This window comes from Heteronotia binoei, chromosome 2 (genome assembly GCF_032191835.1).
Source record: "Heteronotia binoei isolate CCM8104 ecotype False Entrance Well chromosome 2, APGP_CSIRO_Hbin_v1, whole genome shotgun sequence".
NCBI classification, from domain to species: Eukaryota; Metazoa; Chordata; class Lepidosauria; order Squamata; family Gekkonidae; genus Heteronotia; species Heteronotia binoei.
In genome coordinates, this window is record NC_083224.1 from 183,562,400 (window position 1) to 183,581,872 (window position 19,473).

Sequence of the window (19,473 nt, forward strand, 5' to 3'; positions counted from 1 at the left end):
GATGCGACATCACCCCAGAGTCGGAAACGACTGGTGCTTGCATAGGAGACTACCTTTACGTGAAAAATGGGGTGCTTTCACCCCACTTTCAATCCACTTTAAGTGCACTTTGCAACTGGATTTTACTGTGTGAAAATCCACTTGCAAACAGTCATTAAAGTGAACTGAAACTGCATTATTGAGCATGTGTGAAAGTGCCCATGATGTTTTTAAAAAATTACAGGGAGTGGGGAGATGCCTCTTTCCAGGGCCTCCCATAACTTCCTGCTTTTATACCCTGTGTGAAGTATTCTCTGAATTAGGGTTGCCAAGGCCAATTCAAGAAATATCTGGGGACTTTGGGGGTGGAGCCAGGAGCAAGGGTGTGACAAGCATAACTGATCTCCAAAGGGAGTTCTGGCCATCACATTTAAAGAGACTGCACACCTTTTAAAATACCTTCCTTCCATAGGAAATAGTGAAGGATAGGGGCACCTTCTTTTGGGGCTCATAGAATTGGACCCCTGGACCAATCTTTTTGAAACTTGGGGGGTATTTTGGGGAGAGGCACTGGATGCTACACTGAACATTTGGTGCCTCTATCTCAAAAAACAGCCCCCTAGAGCCCCGGATACCTTCAGATCAATTCTCTATCATACCCTATGGGAAAACGTCTCCATAGGGAATAATGGAATGCCCAGCAGACATTTCCCTCTCCTTCCCCCACTTTCTGATGACCCTGAAGTGGTGGGGAGAGGGCCACCAAACCCAGGGATCCCCTGTCCCCACCTGGGGATTGGCAACCCTCCTCTTAATTAAATCATTTCTTTTTTTTTAATTAGTCATACCTTAGTATGTGAAGTGTTGTTGTTTAAAGAGAGCATTTGGATTGATTTTATTGGGCATAATAGAAGAGGATAATCCAATAACAATCCAAAGGAATAAGCCACAGGTAAGAACTGAATAGCATATAATTGATTAAACGCTGGGCAAAGAAAACAACCCTAAAGCGATGGGCAAGCTTTTCTGGAGAAGATGCGCCACAACCATCTGTTTCCCCATTATCTCATGCCTTTACGACAGCCCTGTAAGGTCACCTGGTGTTTCTATTACTGATATGGGGAGTTGAATTGACAGAACAAGTTTACATGTACACACAGAAGTGTATTCAAGGTATGAGCTTTTGTGTGTGTGCACATTTCCTCAGATATCTGTTCAGAAACCCCAGTCCCAACTCTTGTAGAACAAATTTTGAGTCTACTGGTACCATTAATACCAACAAAATTTTATTCAAGGTAGAGGGATATGCCTATATATATATGAACTGTTAACTTCAATTTCTATGTATCCAAGGAAGTGTGCATGCACACAAAAGCTCATACCTTAAATCAGGGCTTTTTTATATAGCAGGAACTCCTTTGCATATTAAGCCACACCTCCCTGATGAAGCCAATCCTCCAAGAGCTTACAGGGCCCTTAGCACAGGGCCTACTTTAAGCTCCAGGAGGACTGGCTGCATCAGGGGTGTGTTGGACTCCAAATTTATTCTACTGCTTCAGACCAACACAATGGCCCACCTGAATCTGCACACAGAGAGAGTTATTCAGAACTCCCTGCGACAATCCTGCAAGGTAAACTGTTACTACTTTCCCTGAGTTGCGCATACTGGAACCAAAGCAAGATTTGAATTAAGAACTTTGGGGCAGACAGTGCGTTAGTTTGTCACCACTCTTCTATCACAGCAGTCAAACATGATACCATCAACAGGGGCTTAGAGTTGCCAGTCTCTACGTGGGACCCTGGAGATCTCCCAGGATTACACTTCATCTCCAGTCTACAAAGCAGAGTTGCCAGGTCTGTGTAGGAAAATACCTGGAGACTTTGGAGGAGGATCCAGCAGAGGGCGGAGTCTGGGGCGGGGAGGTGCCTCAGCAGGATACACTGCCCTGGAGCCCACCTCCAAAGCAGCCATTTTCTCCAGGGGAGCTGATCTCTGCCAGCTGGAGATCAGCTGTAAAAGCAGGGGATCCCCTGGCCCCACCTGGAGGCTGGTAACCCAACTCCCCTGGGGGAAATGACTGCTGTAGTCCTTCTTCTGGCATCATATGAGGTCCTTCCCAGGCGCCACTCCCCCCTCCCAGGAGTTTCCCAACCCACAGTTAGCAACCCTATCATGTGCTTCAGTAGGCTCATTGGTGTGTGTGCACAGTAGTACTGCTGGCCTATCTCATAAGGCTTTTGCATGAACAATGACACAATTATGTAGGGGAAGGGCTATGAGATTATATTCTTGTAAACGTGGAATTCAGGGACATTTTTATTCTTAGACGTAATGCCCGGTTTGTGACATACAGCAATCGAAGGGGGAAGCCGTGCAAAGAGGCAAGGACTGAAAAAGCACAACGCTGACGGCCAACTACTGCAAATGTGTATAAGATAAATAGATAGGAACAATAATTAAATACTTTCTAAATACACAAATTTACATGCACGTAAAGTTGCAAATTCACAATGCTGACTCGAACCAAAACAGTCACTGCAAAGACCGCTCCACATTGAAAATGGAAGTTCCTCCGTGATTTAAAGAGCCATCGCTCTATTTCTTCTTTTGCTCACGGGGAACCTAATCCAACTTAATGTCGATTCCATTGTATCAGACGAATCTGTATAGTTCAGATGTCCCAAAGTTGGAAACCAAGGTGCAATGGCAAACCGGTAAACAGACCGTTTCCCATGAGGCTTCGTCAGGCACACACGTGGTAGTGGGACTACAAGTGATACAATCACAGTTGCTTTTCGAGTCAAGCATACAATGCTGGTGTCTTCGAACATTCGGTTCATTTGCAACTTTATGTGCATGTAAATTTGTGTATTTAGAAAGTGTTTAATTATTGTTCCTATCTATTTATATTATACACATTTGCGGTAGTTGAACATGAGCTTTGTGCTTTTTCATTTCTTGGTTAGTGACAGCCATCTGGACCAATCAATGATAACACATGTAAAAAACATAACCTATGGAACATTTTCTTTAAAGAAGGTTTCACAACCGCGACAAAACTGCTGGCATCCTGCTCAGCTTTAGGAGCTCTTAGTGGATCGAATCCTAATGCATTCATCATCAAAAGTATCAAAATGAACTGGTTTTCGCTCTGCTTTCCACTGGCAAAAGGTTTCATTGCATCCATACACAATAATATGAACATATGAAGCTGCCTTATACTGAATCAGACCTTTGGTCCATCAAAGTGAGTATTGTCTTCTCAGACTGGCAGCGGCTCTCCAGGGTCTCAAGCTGAGGTTTTTCACACCTATTTGCCTGGACCCTTTTTTGGAGATGCCAGGGACTGAACCTGGGACCTTCTGCTTCCCAAGCAGATGCTCTACCACTGAGCCACTGTCCCTCCCCGACAGCCAATAATAGCTTGTATATAATATAATATACTATACTATAATAGCCAATAGTGGTTTGCAGCTGAATACCGGAAGTTCATGTTGCTTGGAATGCCGACTTTTTTATTTCTATGAGCAGGTCTAAAAGTTTTTCCAGGTCCTTTCCCATCCTTGGTCAGCCATCCTCTTGCTAGAAGTAACTAACCAATCAAGATGTTTCTTACTGTCTCTGACACAGCTAATTCCTTTCCAGTGGAGGGATGAGACTGATTAGATCAGGGGTGTTGAACTCATTTGTTATGAGGGCCGGATCTGGCATAAATGAGACCTTGTTGGGCCAGGCCATGTGTGTCATTAAAAATAATGCTAGGTAGTAGAGATATAAATCTTATAAAGGACACAAACAGACACAATTGAAGATTTAAAAAAAAAAAACTTCAAATAAAATGTACTAAAAAGATTAGCATTCTTGCAATATTTTGTTTACTTAACAGTTTCCGATAACTGATACCTCTTGCTCTGAATTATTGCATAAAAATCTGGAAATAATGTCTGTGCTGTAGCAATCTTGAGTATGCTGTTCAGGTGTTGTTCAGGTGTGTAAGTTGCAAACCTACTGTTGGTTTATTGACATTCATTACAGAAATCTCATGGGCAGTGCTTTGAGCCTGTGACCCAGGGGAAAACTTGAAATGGTTGGGCATTGCAAGCTTTTGACATAAGTTGCTTCATGTGCAGGTCAGCCAATGGAGAAAATAGAGGCTTTGCTCCGTAGCTCCTGCACAATTGAGCAAGCCTGGCAAAGGAAGCTGTGATGCAGAAGGAAGCAAGAGAGAGAGAAGGAAACAAATGACAGTGAGTTGCTCACGAGTCTGATAGGGGCCTCCGGGGGCCTAAACCAACCCTCGGGTCACACATTTGACATCCCTGGATTAGTTCTTTGGACAGCAGGGCCTTTTGAATGACAACCTTAGAAAGCAGGCATCCCCAAGCTTTTTGAGCCTGCGGGGACCTTTGGAATTCCGACACAGTATGGCGGGCATAGACACAAAATGGCTGCTGCAGGATGCGGAGCCAGTTACAAAATGGTCGTCCCGTATTATCTTCAGTCTTACAGTGAAGATCCTTGTGCTGTTGTGGCAGCTGCTGCCAAGCAATGTTTTAAAAAATCTGTACAGCCCATCAAGTCTCCAGTGGCCAATCAGAAGCCTTGCTTGGCAAAAGCCCTACCTGGCTTCGCCCACTTTCTGAAAACACTTGGCGGGTGTTCTTTCAACCCCACCTCCATCACAGGGTGTCTGTTGTGAGGAGAGAAAGGGAAGGAAAATTGTAAGCCTCTCTAGGATTCCTTGGAATAGTGAAGAGTGGGGTATAAAAACGAACTATCCTTTCTCTTCTTCTCCAGTTGCTACAGCCATTTAACCTCTCCTTTCTGGATGTGAAAATTGAGTCAACTTGCAACGATTCTTCCTTGCAGTCAAGTTAGGAGCAGGAGGTGCTTCCTGGGTGAATCCAGGACACATTTTTGAGGATAATCATCAGCATCAGAACGAGATTTCAGTTTGGGATGTCCCTGAGACGGAGGGATATTTGAGAGTAGGTGGGACAGCTGGCAAAGTCTCTTCTTTTCAGCAAGACATCCTTTGCAGGGACAGGAAGCGGCCGCCAGTCTCAGCTTTATGGGGAGAAGGTCCCTGTTCAATTCCTGGCACCTCCAGTTACAGATCTTGGCTCACAGGTGTCGGGAGAGACCTTTCTCTGCCCCAGACTTCGAAGAGGCCCTGTAGAAGGGACTATACTGCCCTAAACGCAGGTTGGATTGGAAGGGTTCAAGGATTCAGTTTTGCATGCCGAATGTCCCTGGTTCAATCCTCAGCACCTCTGGTTACAGAGAGCAAATGACATCAGCAGGGCCGGTCCTGCCACTAGGCAAACTAGGCAATTGCCTAGGGCGCTGGCCTTCTGGGGGCACCGAATTGGGCCCCCCCCCCATGTGACTTGGTGATGTTATCAGTGCAGAAGAGAGTGCCAGAACGTAGCCTTGCCGAGGGTGCTGGACAGTCTAGGGCTGGCCCCGAATATCAGGCAGAGGAGTTCATTCTGGGATTGATGGGCTGGTGGTCTGAACTTACAAAGGGGAACGCACCCAGCATCACTAGGAAAAGTAACCCACAGGTTGTTCTGGATTCCGATGGGAGAGGTCACAGGTTGGCGTGAGCTTGCAGGGGGACCATCGGGAGTGTTGGCTTGTTCCAGGTGGCCCAGCGGAGGTGCTTTTCAGATGGAGATTTCTCTGTTCCTCCTCCAGGGAAGAAAGGAGGAGGGAATAAAGAGGCGGCTGGTGGGAGAAGGAGAGGGGGAAAGCTCGGCAGGCAAGGTGGAGATGGACCAGGAATGCCAGGGTGGGTGTATGGAGAACAGCCGAGGCAGTAACGGCTTGGGCAGCAGCTGAGTCCATAAAAGGCATACGGGAGGTGGTAGCCAAAGTTCACAGCCATCCTGGAGAAAGGAGGAAAACGTGGGAGGGGGGGAAAGGAGTCAAACACATTCAGGAAGGATAGTTCTGTGTGCAACGACAGCCACATGGCACCTCCATCTACAGGGGCAGTGTATCTGTGGGTAGAAACACTTCCATACCCTGCTTGCTGAGCTTCCCACAGGAACAAGCAGCGACCCTGTCAATAAGCAAACTAGGTGATTGCCCAGGATGCTGGCCTTCTGGGGGCAGCGAATTGAGCTTTTCATTTTCCCCTGAATTCATCTGTTTTTGAAAATTGGTTATCAGTGTGTGGGGGGTGGGGCACTGTCTTGGGTGCTAGACAGTCAACGGCCGGCCCTGGGTACAAGGCTGGAAAAGGTCTGGGTCTGTTCACTTCAACGGCTACCTCTGTCTACCACAAATGAATTCTCAGATGCATCCAGCTCTGTTGGAAAAGGCTAGTCTGGATCCAGCAAGGATGTTTGTTGAGCAGCCAATTGCCTTTACATAAAACCTTATGAGCTTTCCAGGCAATTTGTGGGCAATATCTCAACCGTCTTTACGGTTTAAGAAAGGCTGGTACAATTATCCCCTTGTTTGCAAATAGGAGGAAGGAGGAGAGTCATGGCTTGGTAGGGAATTGGGGGCAGAGGTGAAATGCAAAACTGGCACTCAGTTCAGTTAATATTATTACGGTCATTTGACCAATATATAACCAATTTTACAATTTAACCATGCACTCTTTAACTGCCTATGTAAATAGGGTCACCAATCCCCAGGTGGGGGCAGGGGATCCCCTGGTTTGGAAGCCCTCTCTCCGCTTCAGGGTCATCAGAAAGCAGGATGGGGGGGAAGGGAAATATCTGCTGGGCACTCCATTATTCTCTATGGAGACCAATTCCCATAATGGAGAATTGATCTGCAGGTATCTGGGACTCTGGGGGGGGGCTGTTTTTAGTTAGAAGCACCAAATTTGCAGCATATAATCCAGTGCATTTCCTCAGAACACCCTCCAAGTTTGAAAAAGATTGGACCAGGGGGTCCAATTCTATGAGCCCCCAAAGAAGGTGCCCCTATCCAGGATGGGGGGGAAGGGAAATATCTGCTGGGCATTCCATTATTCTCTATGGAGACCAATTCCCATAATGGAGAATTGATCTGCAGGTATCTGGGACTCTGGGGGGGGGGGCTGTTTTTAGTTAGAAGCACCAAATTTGCAGCATATAATCCAGTGCATTTCCTCAGAACACCCTCCAAGTTTGAAAAAGATTGGACCAGGGGGTCCAATTCTATGAGCCCCCAAAGAAGGTGCCCCTATCCATTGTTTCCAATGAAGGGAAGGCATTTAAAAGGCGTGCAGTCCCTTTAAATGGTAATGGCCAGAACTCCCTTTGGAGCTCAATTATGCTTGCCACAACCTTGCTCCTGGCCCCACCCCCATATTTCTTGAATTGGACCTGGCAACCCTACTCAGTTCAGTTCTTTATTATTACATCTGACCACCATATAATAAATTTTACAGTTAAATCTTGCACTCCTTAGCTGCCCATTTAAAAGACAACTCAATGCTTTTATAACAGCGGTGTCGTTCTCAAGATCTCAGAACATTCAAAGCGCTCGACAGATAACTTCCTCTGCAACAGGGTACCTTCCTTTCATATTATAGACGGGGCATCGAGGCAGAGTTGGGAATGAGGTGAAACTAAACGCAGGGTTTTCTGGTTCGGGGCTCTCTGTCACTATGCTAATTCTTTCCACCTCACTGGAGAGTGAAAGGAAGATGGTGGATCTTTCCACCGGTTCTGGCGAGGTCAGCTCAGGGTCAGTACACAGGGCTAAAGGTCTTATCCTTCATGCCTTGGGGTCACGGTGGAGGTTAATAGAGCCCATTAAGGGATAGGAGAAGGAGGTTTTACCCTGCATATGGTGTGGGGATCAGGGGGCGGATTGGGGGCAGCCGTGGTCTGGCAGCTGCCGCCTTCTTACCTCCGGATACGGCGCCGTGCCCTCCGCCGGTGGTAATCGCCCTTGGAGAAGTCTTCCAGGTTGGCTGGATGGATGGCCCAGAAGTGGCCCTTGCCGTTGTCACTGCGGCCCGCTTTGACGAAGCACTCGTTCAGGGAGAGGTTGTGTCTCACACTGTTGCGCCAGCTTTTCTCCTGGGAATGAGAGGAGCACGTGGAACTCACTGCCACAGTTTTGCCCACCAACAGGGCTTTTTTAAAAAGCAGGAACGCAGTTCCGGCTGGCTTGGTGTCAGGAGGGGTGGCCTGTGTGCAACGATGGCGATGTCAGGGTGTGTGTGCCTTATATGCAAATGAGTTCCTGTGTGCAATGATGGCTATGTCAGGGGTGTGGCCTTATATGCAAATGAGTTCCTGCGGGTTTTTTTCCTACCAGAAAAGCTTGGTGTCAGGAGGTGTGGCCTAAATGCAAATGAGTCCTTGCTGGGCTTCTTCTACAAAAAAAAGCCCTGTGTGAAACAATGGTGGTGACAGGGGGTGTGGTCTGATATGCAAATGAGTTCCTGCTGAGCTTTTTCTACAAAAAGCCCCGTGTGCAACGATGGCGATGTCAGGGGGTGTGGCCTTATATGCAAATGAGTTCCAGCAGGGCTTTTTCTACAAAAAGGCCTGTGTGCAACGATGACGATGTCAGGTGTGTGTGCCTTATATGCAAATGAGTTCCTGTGTGCAATGATGGCAATGTCAGGGGGTGTGGCCTTATATGCAAATGAGTTCCTGCAGGGTTTTTTCTACCAGAAAAGCCATGCCCACTGGTCTAGTTGATTTTCAAAGGCATGTTCATGGAGAGAGAAAGGTCCATCCATGATTTTGATTAGATGGAACCTCCAAGTTCAGAGGCAGTGTGCCTTTGAATACTTGTGGCAACAACAGTGAAAGGCCTTCGCCTCCTGATAGGACTTCTCGGGATATCTGGAAATAGGATGGTGCGCTGGATGGGGAATGATTTCTCAACAGAGGTGTCTAAAGCCCCTTCCCCCTGCATGCTTTTGCTATTGTAACTAGGGTTGTCAACCTCCAGGAAGTTATTAGCTACAAGAGAGTTCATCTTTAACCTGCTGGAGATCTCCCAGGATTACAACTGATCTCCAGACAACAGAGAAGAAAAACTTGGGAAGGTGGCCTCTCTGCAGGGCTTTTTTTGTAGCAGGAACTCCTTTGCATATCAGGCCACACACCTCCAATGTAGCCAATCCTCCAAGACCTTACAGGGCTTAATACAGGGCTTGCTGTAAGCTCCAGGAGGATTGGCTACATCAAGGGTGTGTGTCCTAACATGCAAAGGAGATCCTGCTACAAAAAACAGTCCTGCCTCTATGGCAGGGGTACGGAACATTGGCTCTCCATATGTTTGCCTACAACTCCCATCAGCCCCAGCCAGCATGGCCAATGGCTGGGGCTGATGGGAGTTGTAGGCAAAAAACATCTGGAGATCCAATGTTCCCTACCCCTGCTCTACGGCATTATACCCTTTTGGAGTCCTTCCCCTCCCCAAATCCTGCCATCCCTAGGCTCCACCACCCTCCCAAATCTCCAGGTATTTCCCAACCCAGTGTTGGCAAACCCAATCTTTTCCTACTCTCTGCCTGAACAGTTGCATCAACCAAAGTGTTCCTTTCAGCATAGTGAAGAGAAGACACAGCACCCCCTACTGACAGTTTAAGGAATAACCATGCAACGCACTGCAGTACCCTGCAATGTTCTTATACCAGATGTTGAAAGCAGGAAGGAAGGAAGGAAGGGAGGGAGGGAGGAAGGAAGGAAGGGAGGGAGGAAGGAAGGAAGGAAGGAAGGAAGGAAGGAAGGAAGGAAGGAAGGAAGGAAGGAAGGAAGGAAGGAAGGAAGGAAGGAAGGAAGGAAGGAAGGAAGGAAGGAAGGAAGGAAGGAAGGAAAATAGATGGGAGAGGGAGGAGGGAAGAAGAGGTGGAAAGAGTCGTAAAACATGAACATCAGATGTTTGAAAGCTAGAAGGAGGAAAGGAAGGCAGGCAAATACATGGAGAGGAAGAGGTGGAAAGAAAGCAACTTTAACTTTAAATACATTCTCCAACTGCCAGCATGTAGATTTTAAAGGGACAAATGCCTTCTTCAAGCCAGCTGACGGGACAGTGGGGGCTTTGAGAGCCACACAACATGTGTGAAAGAGCCATATATGGCTTCCAAGCCACAGTTTGGCCACCCCTCTTCTGTTAGCTCTGGGGTCCTCAATCTTTTTGAGCTTGAGAGCACTTTTGGAGTTCTGACACCTTATGAAGATCCTTGAGCTGAGGCAACTGCTGCTGCTGACGTCAAACCAGCACTTCTAAAAATCTGTGCAGCGAATCAAATATCCAATGGCCAGTCAGAAGTCTTGCTTGGCAAAAGCCCCACCCACTTTCTAAAAACACTAGGTGGGCATCAGGAAAGGTGTTGACAGGCTCCATGGACTCCATCTTGGGGACCCCTGTGTTAGACCTAACACAGCCCCAGAGCAAGTGGTCCTGGCTCTGAAGAATTGTCTGTGCTGGCTGAAATGTTCTTCCTGAGACATTAGTCCAAATCACAACTGTGTAATAGTATTTAGGGCTTTTTTTGTAGCAGGAACTCCTTTGCATATTAGGCCACACACCCCTGATGTAGCCAGTCCTACAAGAGCTTACAGGGCTCTTAGTACAGGGCCAACTGTAAGCTCCAGGAGGATTGGCTGCATTAGGGATGTGGCCTAATATGCAAAGGAGTTCCTGCTACAAAAAAAGCCCTAGTTACTAAGGTGAGTTTCTTGAAATCTTAGGGGGAATTAGAGGGAGGAATGGTGAAGGAGAGAATGGCCAAAGGCTGGAATGTCACCTCCATCCGCAAGGGCTGTGTATGTTGGGATGCTGCTTGCTTGGAGTTCAGAATGGGGGCAACAGCATCCTTTGTGCAATGTTTGTTGCGATTCTCAAAAACAGCTGGTTAGCCACTGCAGAAAATGAAATGCTGAACTAGGTGGATGCCAAGGTCATAGTTTGCTTAGGGCCAGGACTTTTGTTGTTGTTGCAGAACCTCCTTTGCGTATTAGGCAACACACCCCTGATGTAGCCAGTCATCCAGGAGCTTACAGTAGGCCCTGTACGAAGAGCCCTGTAAGCTCTTGGAGGATTGACTGTATCAGGGATGTGTGGCCTAATATGCAAAGGAGTTCCTGCTACCAAAAAAGCCCTGCTTAGTGCACTAAAAAAACCTTGGGCCAGCCCTGGATGGGTCGCCTTACCATGGACTATTATGCATGGGTGTTTTTCCTCACTTTCACTGTGCATGTCTGTCAGGTTTTCTTTCTTATTCTGCATTGATTCCCCCCCCCCGCCCCCCAAGCACTCAGTTCACTTTCTGGTCGCTATTTTCTCTGGTTTTCTTAAAGCGCTTTTGTGCCGATTTTCCCCTTGTTTAGTTTTCAACCCAAAGGTTATTCAGAAGCACACAGATTCTTTCAGATTTCCATCAGCCCTTTTGCTGCCCCTGAGAGGTCACTCCCCGCCCACATCGAGGTTGTTCTGCCCACTCTGCACTTTCCACCATCCTCCCCCCTTCATTGGTGTACAAGTTCCATTTCCTCCTTGTTTTTAAACGTTTAATATTTTTTACAAGGGGCGAGAGTCTAGTGATATGAAACTATCGCTAGTCTTGGATTGCTGAATTAAAAAATTTAAACAGTGGGGGGAGTTTAAAAGGAGCTGTGCGAGGTTTAACTTCCTGGTGGTATTGACTTGAAAGGGAGATCAAAGAGGAAGCAAACGGCAGTGTTCTCAGTGCAAAAAAAAAAGGATTTCAGTGCTGAATGCAAACAAAATAAAGGGGAGGAGGTTTGTCAGTGCAGAATGAAATTGACATAAAATGGGGAGAGAGAGAGAGAGAGAGAAAGAGAGAGAGAGAGACTAGGACGGGATGGAATGGGATGGAAAGCCTAAAGCTTTGAAAACATTTTTCTTTTATGCTTTTGTGAGCAAAGTTTTTTTGGCAGTCCCTGAAAGCCATCAAAACGGTGGCTGAGTCACATGGACCTTCTGCAAACCGCTGAATTTAAGAATCACTTGGAATTGAACCATTTGGAGGAAGAGTGCAATCTACACAGGACCGGCTTTGTAAAAAGACCAAGATAATGACTAACGTGCAGGATCATATTAGAGAACTGCAAAAAGAAAACCACACACATTTGCAAGGAAGAGCAGGAAATTAGCGTTACTATGCTAGAGCACCGATGAAAATACCCGCCATTTTTTTCAATTTAGTGGCACAAGACTAAAAAAAGCTCCCCAGCAACATCTGCCAGGGGACTCCTCCCCCATACAAATTGCAGCTCTGTGCAGAGTGTGGTGGAGTTTCAGGTGACCTTACAGAGGTGCACACTGCACGCATGCACAGGCACACACATTGCCAATGATCACAGCTTGCGGTGCTAGTGTCAGTGGGTTCTGCTGTACATTCTGTACACTCAACATGTTCCCCCATATTATGAGATTGTGTGACCCTTTCCCATTTTTCACAGTGGCCGATAACACAGTAGAGAATCCCCGAGTGCTTGGCCATATGGAAAATGGGGCTTCGCAGCTGCTTGTCGGTTTCAGAAAAAGACTAGTCAGTTTCAGTGGTGAGTTTCCCCCCCCATTGCCTGTGTTCCTTTCATTCAACAAACTAATACTTAAAATGCATGCACAAAACCTGAACCATGAGGAAGGCACTTGCTGGACGCTACTGTGCAGCTGCCATAGGACAATTGGGTAAATTTAAAAAACCTTTGGATGCCACACGCACCCCACGCATCACACGAGATGTTCCATCCCAATTCAGAAAAGTGCATTTAAAAAGATGTACCTGTAGAATAAATACTCCCGAGGAAGAAAAATAGTGCATAAGTGGGGCACAGAATCCAAAGTCAAGATTAAAGGCTTAATGCTTTGAAAATATGCAGTAAATTGTGCATGCATAATGGTCCCAAGTCAGTTCAGACTTGTGGGTCACCATACTGAAAGGGTTGGGAGCCACTGGGCTAGGGGTGGTTTTCTTACTTTAATTTGGAGTTCCTACCCCTCCTCTTGCTTCATGTCAAATGGCTTCCACTGGCTTCATCCATATGGCTGTAACTATCGGTTGCACATGGTTTATCATGAGCAGAGAGCATTTCCCCCTTTTCTGGTTTGGAATTTCCCTCCCTGCACTGCTTTCCTCTGAAGCAAATTTCTTTGAACGGGTCTAAAATAACATTCAGAATTAATTCCCTGATTTCCCAATCGTTTGCATCTTTTCTCTTCCTGTTATTAAAGCGCACAGCGTTCAAAGTGTTTCACAAACCGTATCTCACAAAGGTTCACAACAGCCCTGAAAGAAGTAGAGGCTGGCAGAAAGCAGCCTGGGCGGGATTGTGCATGTGATATTTTTTGCGGTTGAGTTTTGCGCGTATGCATTGTCAAAATGCCACACAAAAAGAATCCTCCATGGATCTTGCTGGGCGACTTTGTATGTTCAAACCTTTCCCAGTTTCTTGTGATCCCCCTCTTCCCATTCTATGCAACTGGACAGACAACTGCCTTCAACACAAGCAGTTTCCCCAGGGGCAACCATCAGGAAGATCCTCTGGGGAGGGGGGGTGGGGGAGGAACCACAGCTTCTGCTATCTGCACACAATGTCAAAAACAATTTCTGCTCCCAGGGCCGCAAAATAGCTTCCTCTGAGCCTGCTGATGAGGAGCTCTGTGTGAACCAGCAAGCTTGCATGCTTTCCCAATGGTTTGGTAAAAGTGAAGCTGATATTGTGAATCTGTAGGAAATGTAACACCAGAAAGAGGATTCAGAAAGAGTCGTCCAGACTGGAATTGACATGTGGAGATTCTCGAATGCAATTGCAAAATGGCAACCAGAGAATAAGTGCAAATCAGAAACTCTCCAGAAACAATGGTTGATGATCCTCCCCCCCCCTAAAAAAAACACATCACACCCAGTCAGAGAATGTGTAAATTCCATGTCACAACTCAGTGCATTATTGCTAAAGTGCATGCTCAAACACAGAACACCCCATGGAAGTTATGTCCTGACAAAGCAGACAATTAACGCAATTGCGCAGCATTGCTACAGTACTTGCACAGAAAACAAACCCAAAAGAGAGAGGGTATTGTTCTACATTCACATCACGGGTAATATCCCCCCAACCCAGGAAAACTGGATTTTATGGTACATGTGCTGAATAAATACAACACAATTAAGTGACTAGAAAGAAAAGAAAACTCTGGAGGAAAAAGAAGAGGGCAGAATGGCCACAGAGAAGGCAAATCCAAGTTTCATGTAGCATTGTACCCCACGGAAGTCCCCCACTATACTGTACCCCAGTGAGGCATTGTACCTCACTGAAGTCCCTGTTCTGTCCAGGTTTGACTACTCTAAAAATCAGGGGTAAGCAGAGCATGCAGAAAAGCCTTTCCGCACCAAGAAATTAGCTTCCAGAGAGACTTGGTGGCTGGTGTGGAAACCCTGGAGGCAGTACGACTGGTGATCCGAAGATACTATGATGCAACACGGAGGACTGTATCCAAGCATCTTATGCAGCATTTGGGAGATCGGCGAGGAAAATCAGTTTGCAACACTCTGGGTAGCTGTCAAAATCGTTACTACTCTTAGAACAAACTGAGTGGGTTTCTTCTATCTCTGGATCTTGTCAAGGTGTGACAGGGAAGAATGGTCCACTGATATGGGCTAGATGTCATGCATGTACAGGCTAGGTGTCAGGTGCCGGGATGGGATAAGGTGATGATACGGCTCAAACAAGTTGATTCGGATTCTAGCAAGGATTACAGTCCGGATAGAGGAACTTGGCTTGAGCCCTAGACCTGGGGGAACCTTTTAGATATGGAGAGATGGAGTTCTCTGATAACTTTTCAAGCCCCCATCTTGGGTTTTCTGTGGTCTGGAACAGAGGTGGCCAAACTGAGGCTCGGGAGCCACATGTGGCTTTTTCACACATATTGTGTGGCTCTTGAGGCCCCCACCACCCCATTAGCCAGTTTGGAGAAGGCATTTGTCTTTTTAAATGCATGCTCCAAGCCAGACAGCCGCTTGGAAAATGCATTTAAAGTTGCTTCTTTCCCTCTCTCCTTCCCTCTCCCCTCCTGCCATCTATTTGCCTGCCTGCCTTCCAACTCTTAAACATCTTGATGTTTTTGTCTTGCGGCTCTCAAACATCTGACATTTATTCTATGTGGTTCTTATGTTAAGCAAGTTTGGCCACCCTTGGTCTGGAATAAAAGAATGTAGACAACTGTCCGAAGAATACTTTCTTGGGAATAAGCCCCAATGAATAAAATTGGATTTATTCCCAACGAGACTTGTTGAGAATGGCTCTGTTTGTGTACTCTGTGACCAGGTTGTCAGAGTTCAGCTTTCCCAGTGGCACCAGAAAACTAGCTGAATGTCTGTCAAAACAGCACAGGAAGCTGGGAGCTCATGAGTCAGACAAGCTCTATCAAGGTCAATAGTGTCTACTTAGTAAGGCAGCAGCTTTCCAGGGTCCCATGCAGAACATAAGAACATAAGAGAAGCCATGTTGGATCAGGCCAATGGCCCATCCAGTCCAACACCCTGTATCACACAGTGGCCAAAAATGTTTTGTGTATACACAAACACACACTGTGGCTAATAGTCACTGATGGACCTCTGCTCCTTATTTTTATCTAACCCCCTCTTGAAGCTGGCTATGCTTGTAGCCGCCACCACCTCCTGTGGCAGTGAATTCCACATGTTAATCACCCTTTGGGTGAAGAAGTACCTCCTTTTATCCGTTCTAACCCGATGGCTCAGCAATTTCTTTGAATGCCCACGAGTTCTTGTATTGTGAGAAAGGGAGAAAAGTACTTCTTTCTCTACCTTCTCCATCCCATGCATAATCTTGTAAACCTCTATCATGTCACCCCGCAGTCAACGTTTCTCCAAGCTAAAGAGCCCCAAGTGTTTTAACCTTTCTTCATGGGGAAAGTGTTCCAAACCTGTAATCATTCTAGTTGCCCTTTTCTGCACTTTTTCCAGCGCTATAATATCCTTTTTGAGGTGCAGTGACCAGAATTGCACACAGTATTCCAAATGAGACCGCACCATCGATTTATACAGGGGCTATGATACTGAATGATTTGTTTTCAATTCCCTTCCTAATAATTCCCAGCATGGCGTTGGCCTTTTTTATTGCAATCGCACACTGTCTTGACATTTTCCATGAGTTATCTACCACGACCCCAAGATCACTCTCTTGGTCAGTCTCTGCAGTTCACACCCCATCAACTTGTATTTGTAGCTGGGATTCTTGGCCCCAATGTGCATTACTTTGCACTTGGCCACATTGAACCTCATCTGCCACGTTGACGCCCACTCACCCAGCCTCAACAGATCCCTTTGGAGTTCCTCACAATCCTCTCTGGTTCTTACCACCCTGAACAATTTAGTGTCATCCGCAAACTTGGCCACTTCACTGCTTACTCTTAACTCCAAATCATTTATGAACAAGTTAAAGAGCATGGGACCCAGTACTGAGCCCTGCGGCACTCCACTGCTTACCGTCCTCCACTGCGAAGACTGCCCATTTATACTCACTCTCTGCTTCCTATTAATTAGCCAGTTTTTGATCCACAAGAGTACCTGTCCTTTTACTCCATGACTCTCGAGCTTACTAAGGAGCCTTTGATGAGGAACTTTATCAAAAGCTTTCTGGAAGTCAAGGTAAACAATATCTATAGGGTCTCCTTTGTCCACATGTTTGTTCACCCCCTCAAAGAAATGTAACAGGTTAGTGAGGCAAGATCTTCCTTACAGAACCCATGCAGAGATCGTTCCCATCAATTTCTAGATGATCCTTTTAACTGGAGATAATGGGGACTGAACTTTAGATCTCCCACCCAACCAGCAGATGCTCTACCCCTTAGCCATGGCTAGAGATGTGAAGGCCCGGGAAAAAACCCGGAAAAATTCAGGGGAAAAAATGTTTCCCTCCCCTCGTTTTTTTCCTGAAGTCTTTTTTTTGTTTTTGTCCGAAAAATTGGAAAAATTTAAAAAAAGGAAAGGGAAAAAAAATGATTATGGAACACTTTATTTTAACATGATGAATAAAATATTTTAAGACAAGGTGTTCAAATATTTCCCAAATCATTTCTAAAAAATATGTATGGTATCAGATTATTCTAATTTCTGTGCCCTGAGAACAAGCATGTCCTAGATCATGCCCATTCATTGAAACTTAGTCCTATACTCCCTTCTTTACACTTCCCCCCTCTTCAATTCTTTTTATGAGAAGGAGGTTTTTTTTTTTAAATACTGTGGAGAGGAAATATGAATAATTGTTTCTTCTGGATTTTTAAAAATTGTTTTGTGGAGGTTTTTTTGTCTGTTCCACATAAACTAGTAAACAGTTCAAGAGATTGTTGCTCCATTTGCAACAATTACAAATAAATATTGTTTAAAATGTAAATTCCGTTTTACAAAATTATCACAACTAGCATATTAAAAATATAGTGTATCCAAACAATTGTTACACGCTATATTTTTAATATGCTAGCTGTGATAATTTCATGCCAAGTAAAATTGTCCATAGTCATATTTTATGTTCCTAAAGTAACAGAATAACTTTCAATCTGGAAAATAAAAAAGAAGTGGCGGGTTTTTTTTTTTCAATTTTTCTGAAAACTTCCGTTTTTTTTCCAGGGGGGGAAATGGAAAAAAACTGGAGTTTTTTCCGAGCTTCAAAATTTCTGGAAATTTTACATCTCTAGTCACGGCCCCTCCACAACCTACAGGAAGGCTTAAAGGAAAGGGGACTGTGGATCTGAAACAATCTCAATTTTTGAAGCCTGTGATGTGCATCGGATCTGTGAAGTGGTGTGTGGGGGCTTAGTCTCCCCTCGCCCAAATTCACATCCCCTGTAAAGAACCCATTGTCAAACTCACCTTGTTTTTGAAGTAGGGGTACTTATCCATGATCCACTGGTAGATGTCGCAAAGCAACAGCTTCTTCTCTGGGGATGAGAGGATGGCAGTAGAAATGAGGGCGATATAGGACAGGTTGGGTTTATCCAGGAGGTCTGGAGACCCGTGTAGTTCTTGTCCTGCCACTGTAGGGATATCATCTCCTCTGGAGAATCTGGAGTCCTGGATATCCTTTGGTTCCGGGGCCTCTTGAGGAATCTTTCCTTTATCAAAAAGCAAGTAATCGATGGTGAACGAGACTCCGGGCTGCCTTGGTCCGTCGACCCTGGTCCCCTGCATGATTCGGTCAACTAGACAGCCCTTTGGTCTCAGCTCATCTTCCAGGGTCCAGAGAGCCCAGGAGGGTCAGGGAAGCTGTCCTGGACCGCTGGAGGCTCCTCCTGAGGCCCGGCTTGTAATTAGTGCAGATTACAAGGTTTGCTAATTGTGTTTTCACAAACGGGCTGCCTTCGCAAAGCGGCCTGTTTATCTGTCAAAGTCTTGGCTTTAGCGGGATTTGAGACCTAAGCCTAATAAATACATTGATTAATCCACTCGGGGTGGAGGAATTCTGAGCTGGGTTCGCCAACAGGTTGGTGACAGCTGTTGGCCAGGGTGGGGTGAGGGGAGAAGGTGTCGGGAAAGGGGGTTAGAAAAACAGGGGAGTGTGGAGAGGGGGGCGTTGGAAGGAAGCCTCATAAATTCTACCAACGAGGGCCACATATCTTAGTCGTAGAAGCTGATTGCATATAGCCATTAGCCATCACAAATTTGGTAAAACCACAAGGAACGTAAACAAATAAAACCTTAACAAATAAGGTGTTTTTTTTTTTTTTAAAGCGGTTAAAACAGATTAAAAGGGCCTGATATAGCAATGCCAGTCCCCAGGCAGGACTTGGAGAGGCCGTGGAATTCTAGCTAATCTCCAGACTACAGAGACCAGTTCCCCTGAAGAAAATGGACACTTTGGAGGGTGGACTATGGCATTGTACCTCACTGAAGTCCCTGTTTTGCCCAGGCTCCACCCCCAACTCTCCAAGAATTTCCCAGCCTGCATCTGGCAGCCTACCCCCCACCATTTTCCACCAGTGGCTAAGGGAGAACCTGGCAACCCTAGGCCACATATGTTGTTGTTTTTAAATCAAGTGTCCTCTTTTGTCCCTAGATAGAGAAGAATATCAAGTTACAACTGCATTCATCAGGGGTCCCCAACTTTTTGAGTCTGTAGGTTCCTTTGGAATTCTGATCTAGGGAGACAGTGGGCACAATTATATAGATGGCTGCCGCAGGAGGCAGAGCCCACCACAAAATGTCAGGGAACAAGGTTATATACCAGGCTTTTTTTGTAGCAGGAATTCCTTTGCATATTAGGCCACACACCCCTGATGTAGCCAATCCTCCTGGTGCAGGCCCTGTAAGCTCTTAGAGGATTGGCTACATCAGGGTTGTAAGGCCTAATATGCAAAGCAGTTCCTGCTACAAAAATAGCCTGGTATATAACCTTGTTCCCTGACATTTTGTGTCCCCCAGAGAGCACTGAGGTGTAGTTCCCAAAATCTTCTAAAAATCCCTGGGCCAAGGGAGGCTAGATTGAAAACAACGAGGGAGCAAGCCTTCTCAACAATGGCTCCCCAATGGTGGAATCAAC

The 19,473-nt window shown here is 46.0% G+C and overlaps 1 protein-coding gene across 1 annotated transcript; it reads right to left on the minus strand.

Annotated features, from left to right (window-relative positions):
* Nucleotides 1-5,573: 5,573 nt before the first annotated feature.
* On the minus strand, nucleotides 5,574-18,125 carry LOC132567401 (forkhead box protein D2-like). The gene is made up of 3 exons (XM_060233075.1): nucleotides 17,808-18,125; nucleotides 7,838-8,010; nucleotides 5,574-5,871 (listed from the first exon to the last, which is right to left on the minus strand). The coding sequence occupies exons 1-3, from the start codon at nucleotides 18,123-18,125 to the stop codon at nucleotides 5,574-5,576; spliced, it is 789 nt and encodes a 262-aa protein (XP_060089058.1).
* Between the last annotated feature and the right edge of the window lie 1,348 nt (nucleotides 18,126-19,473).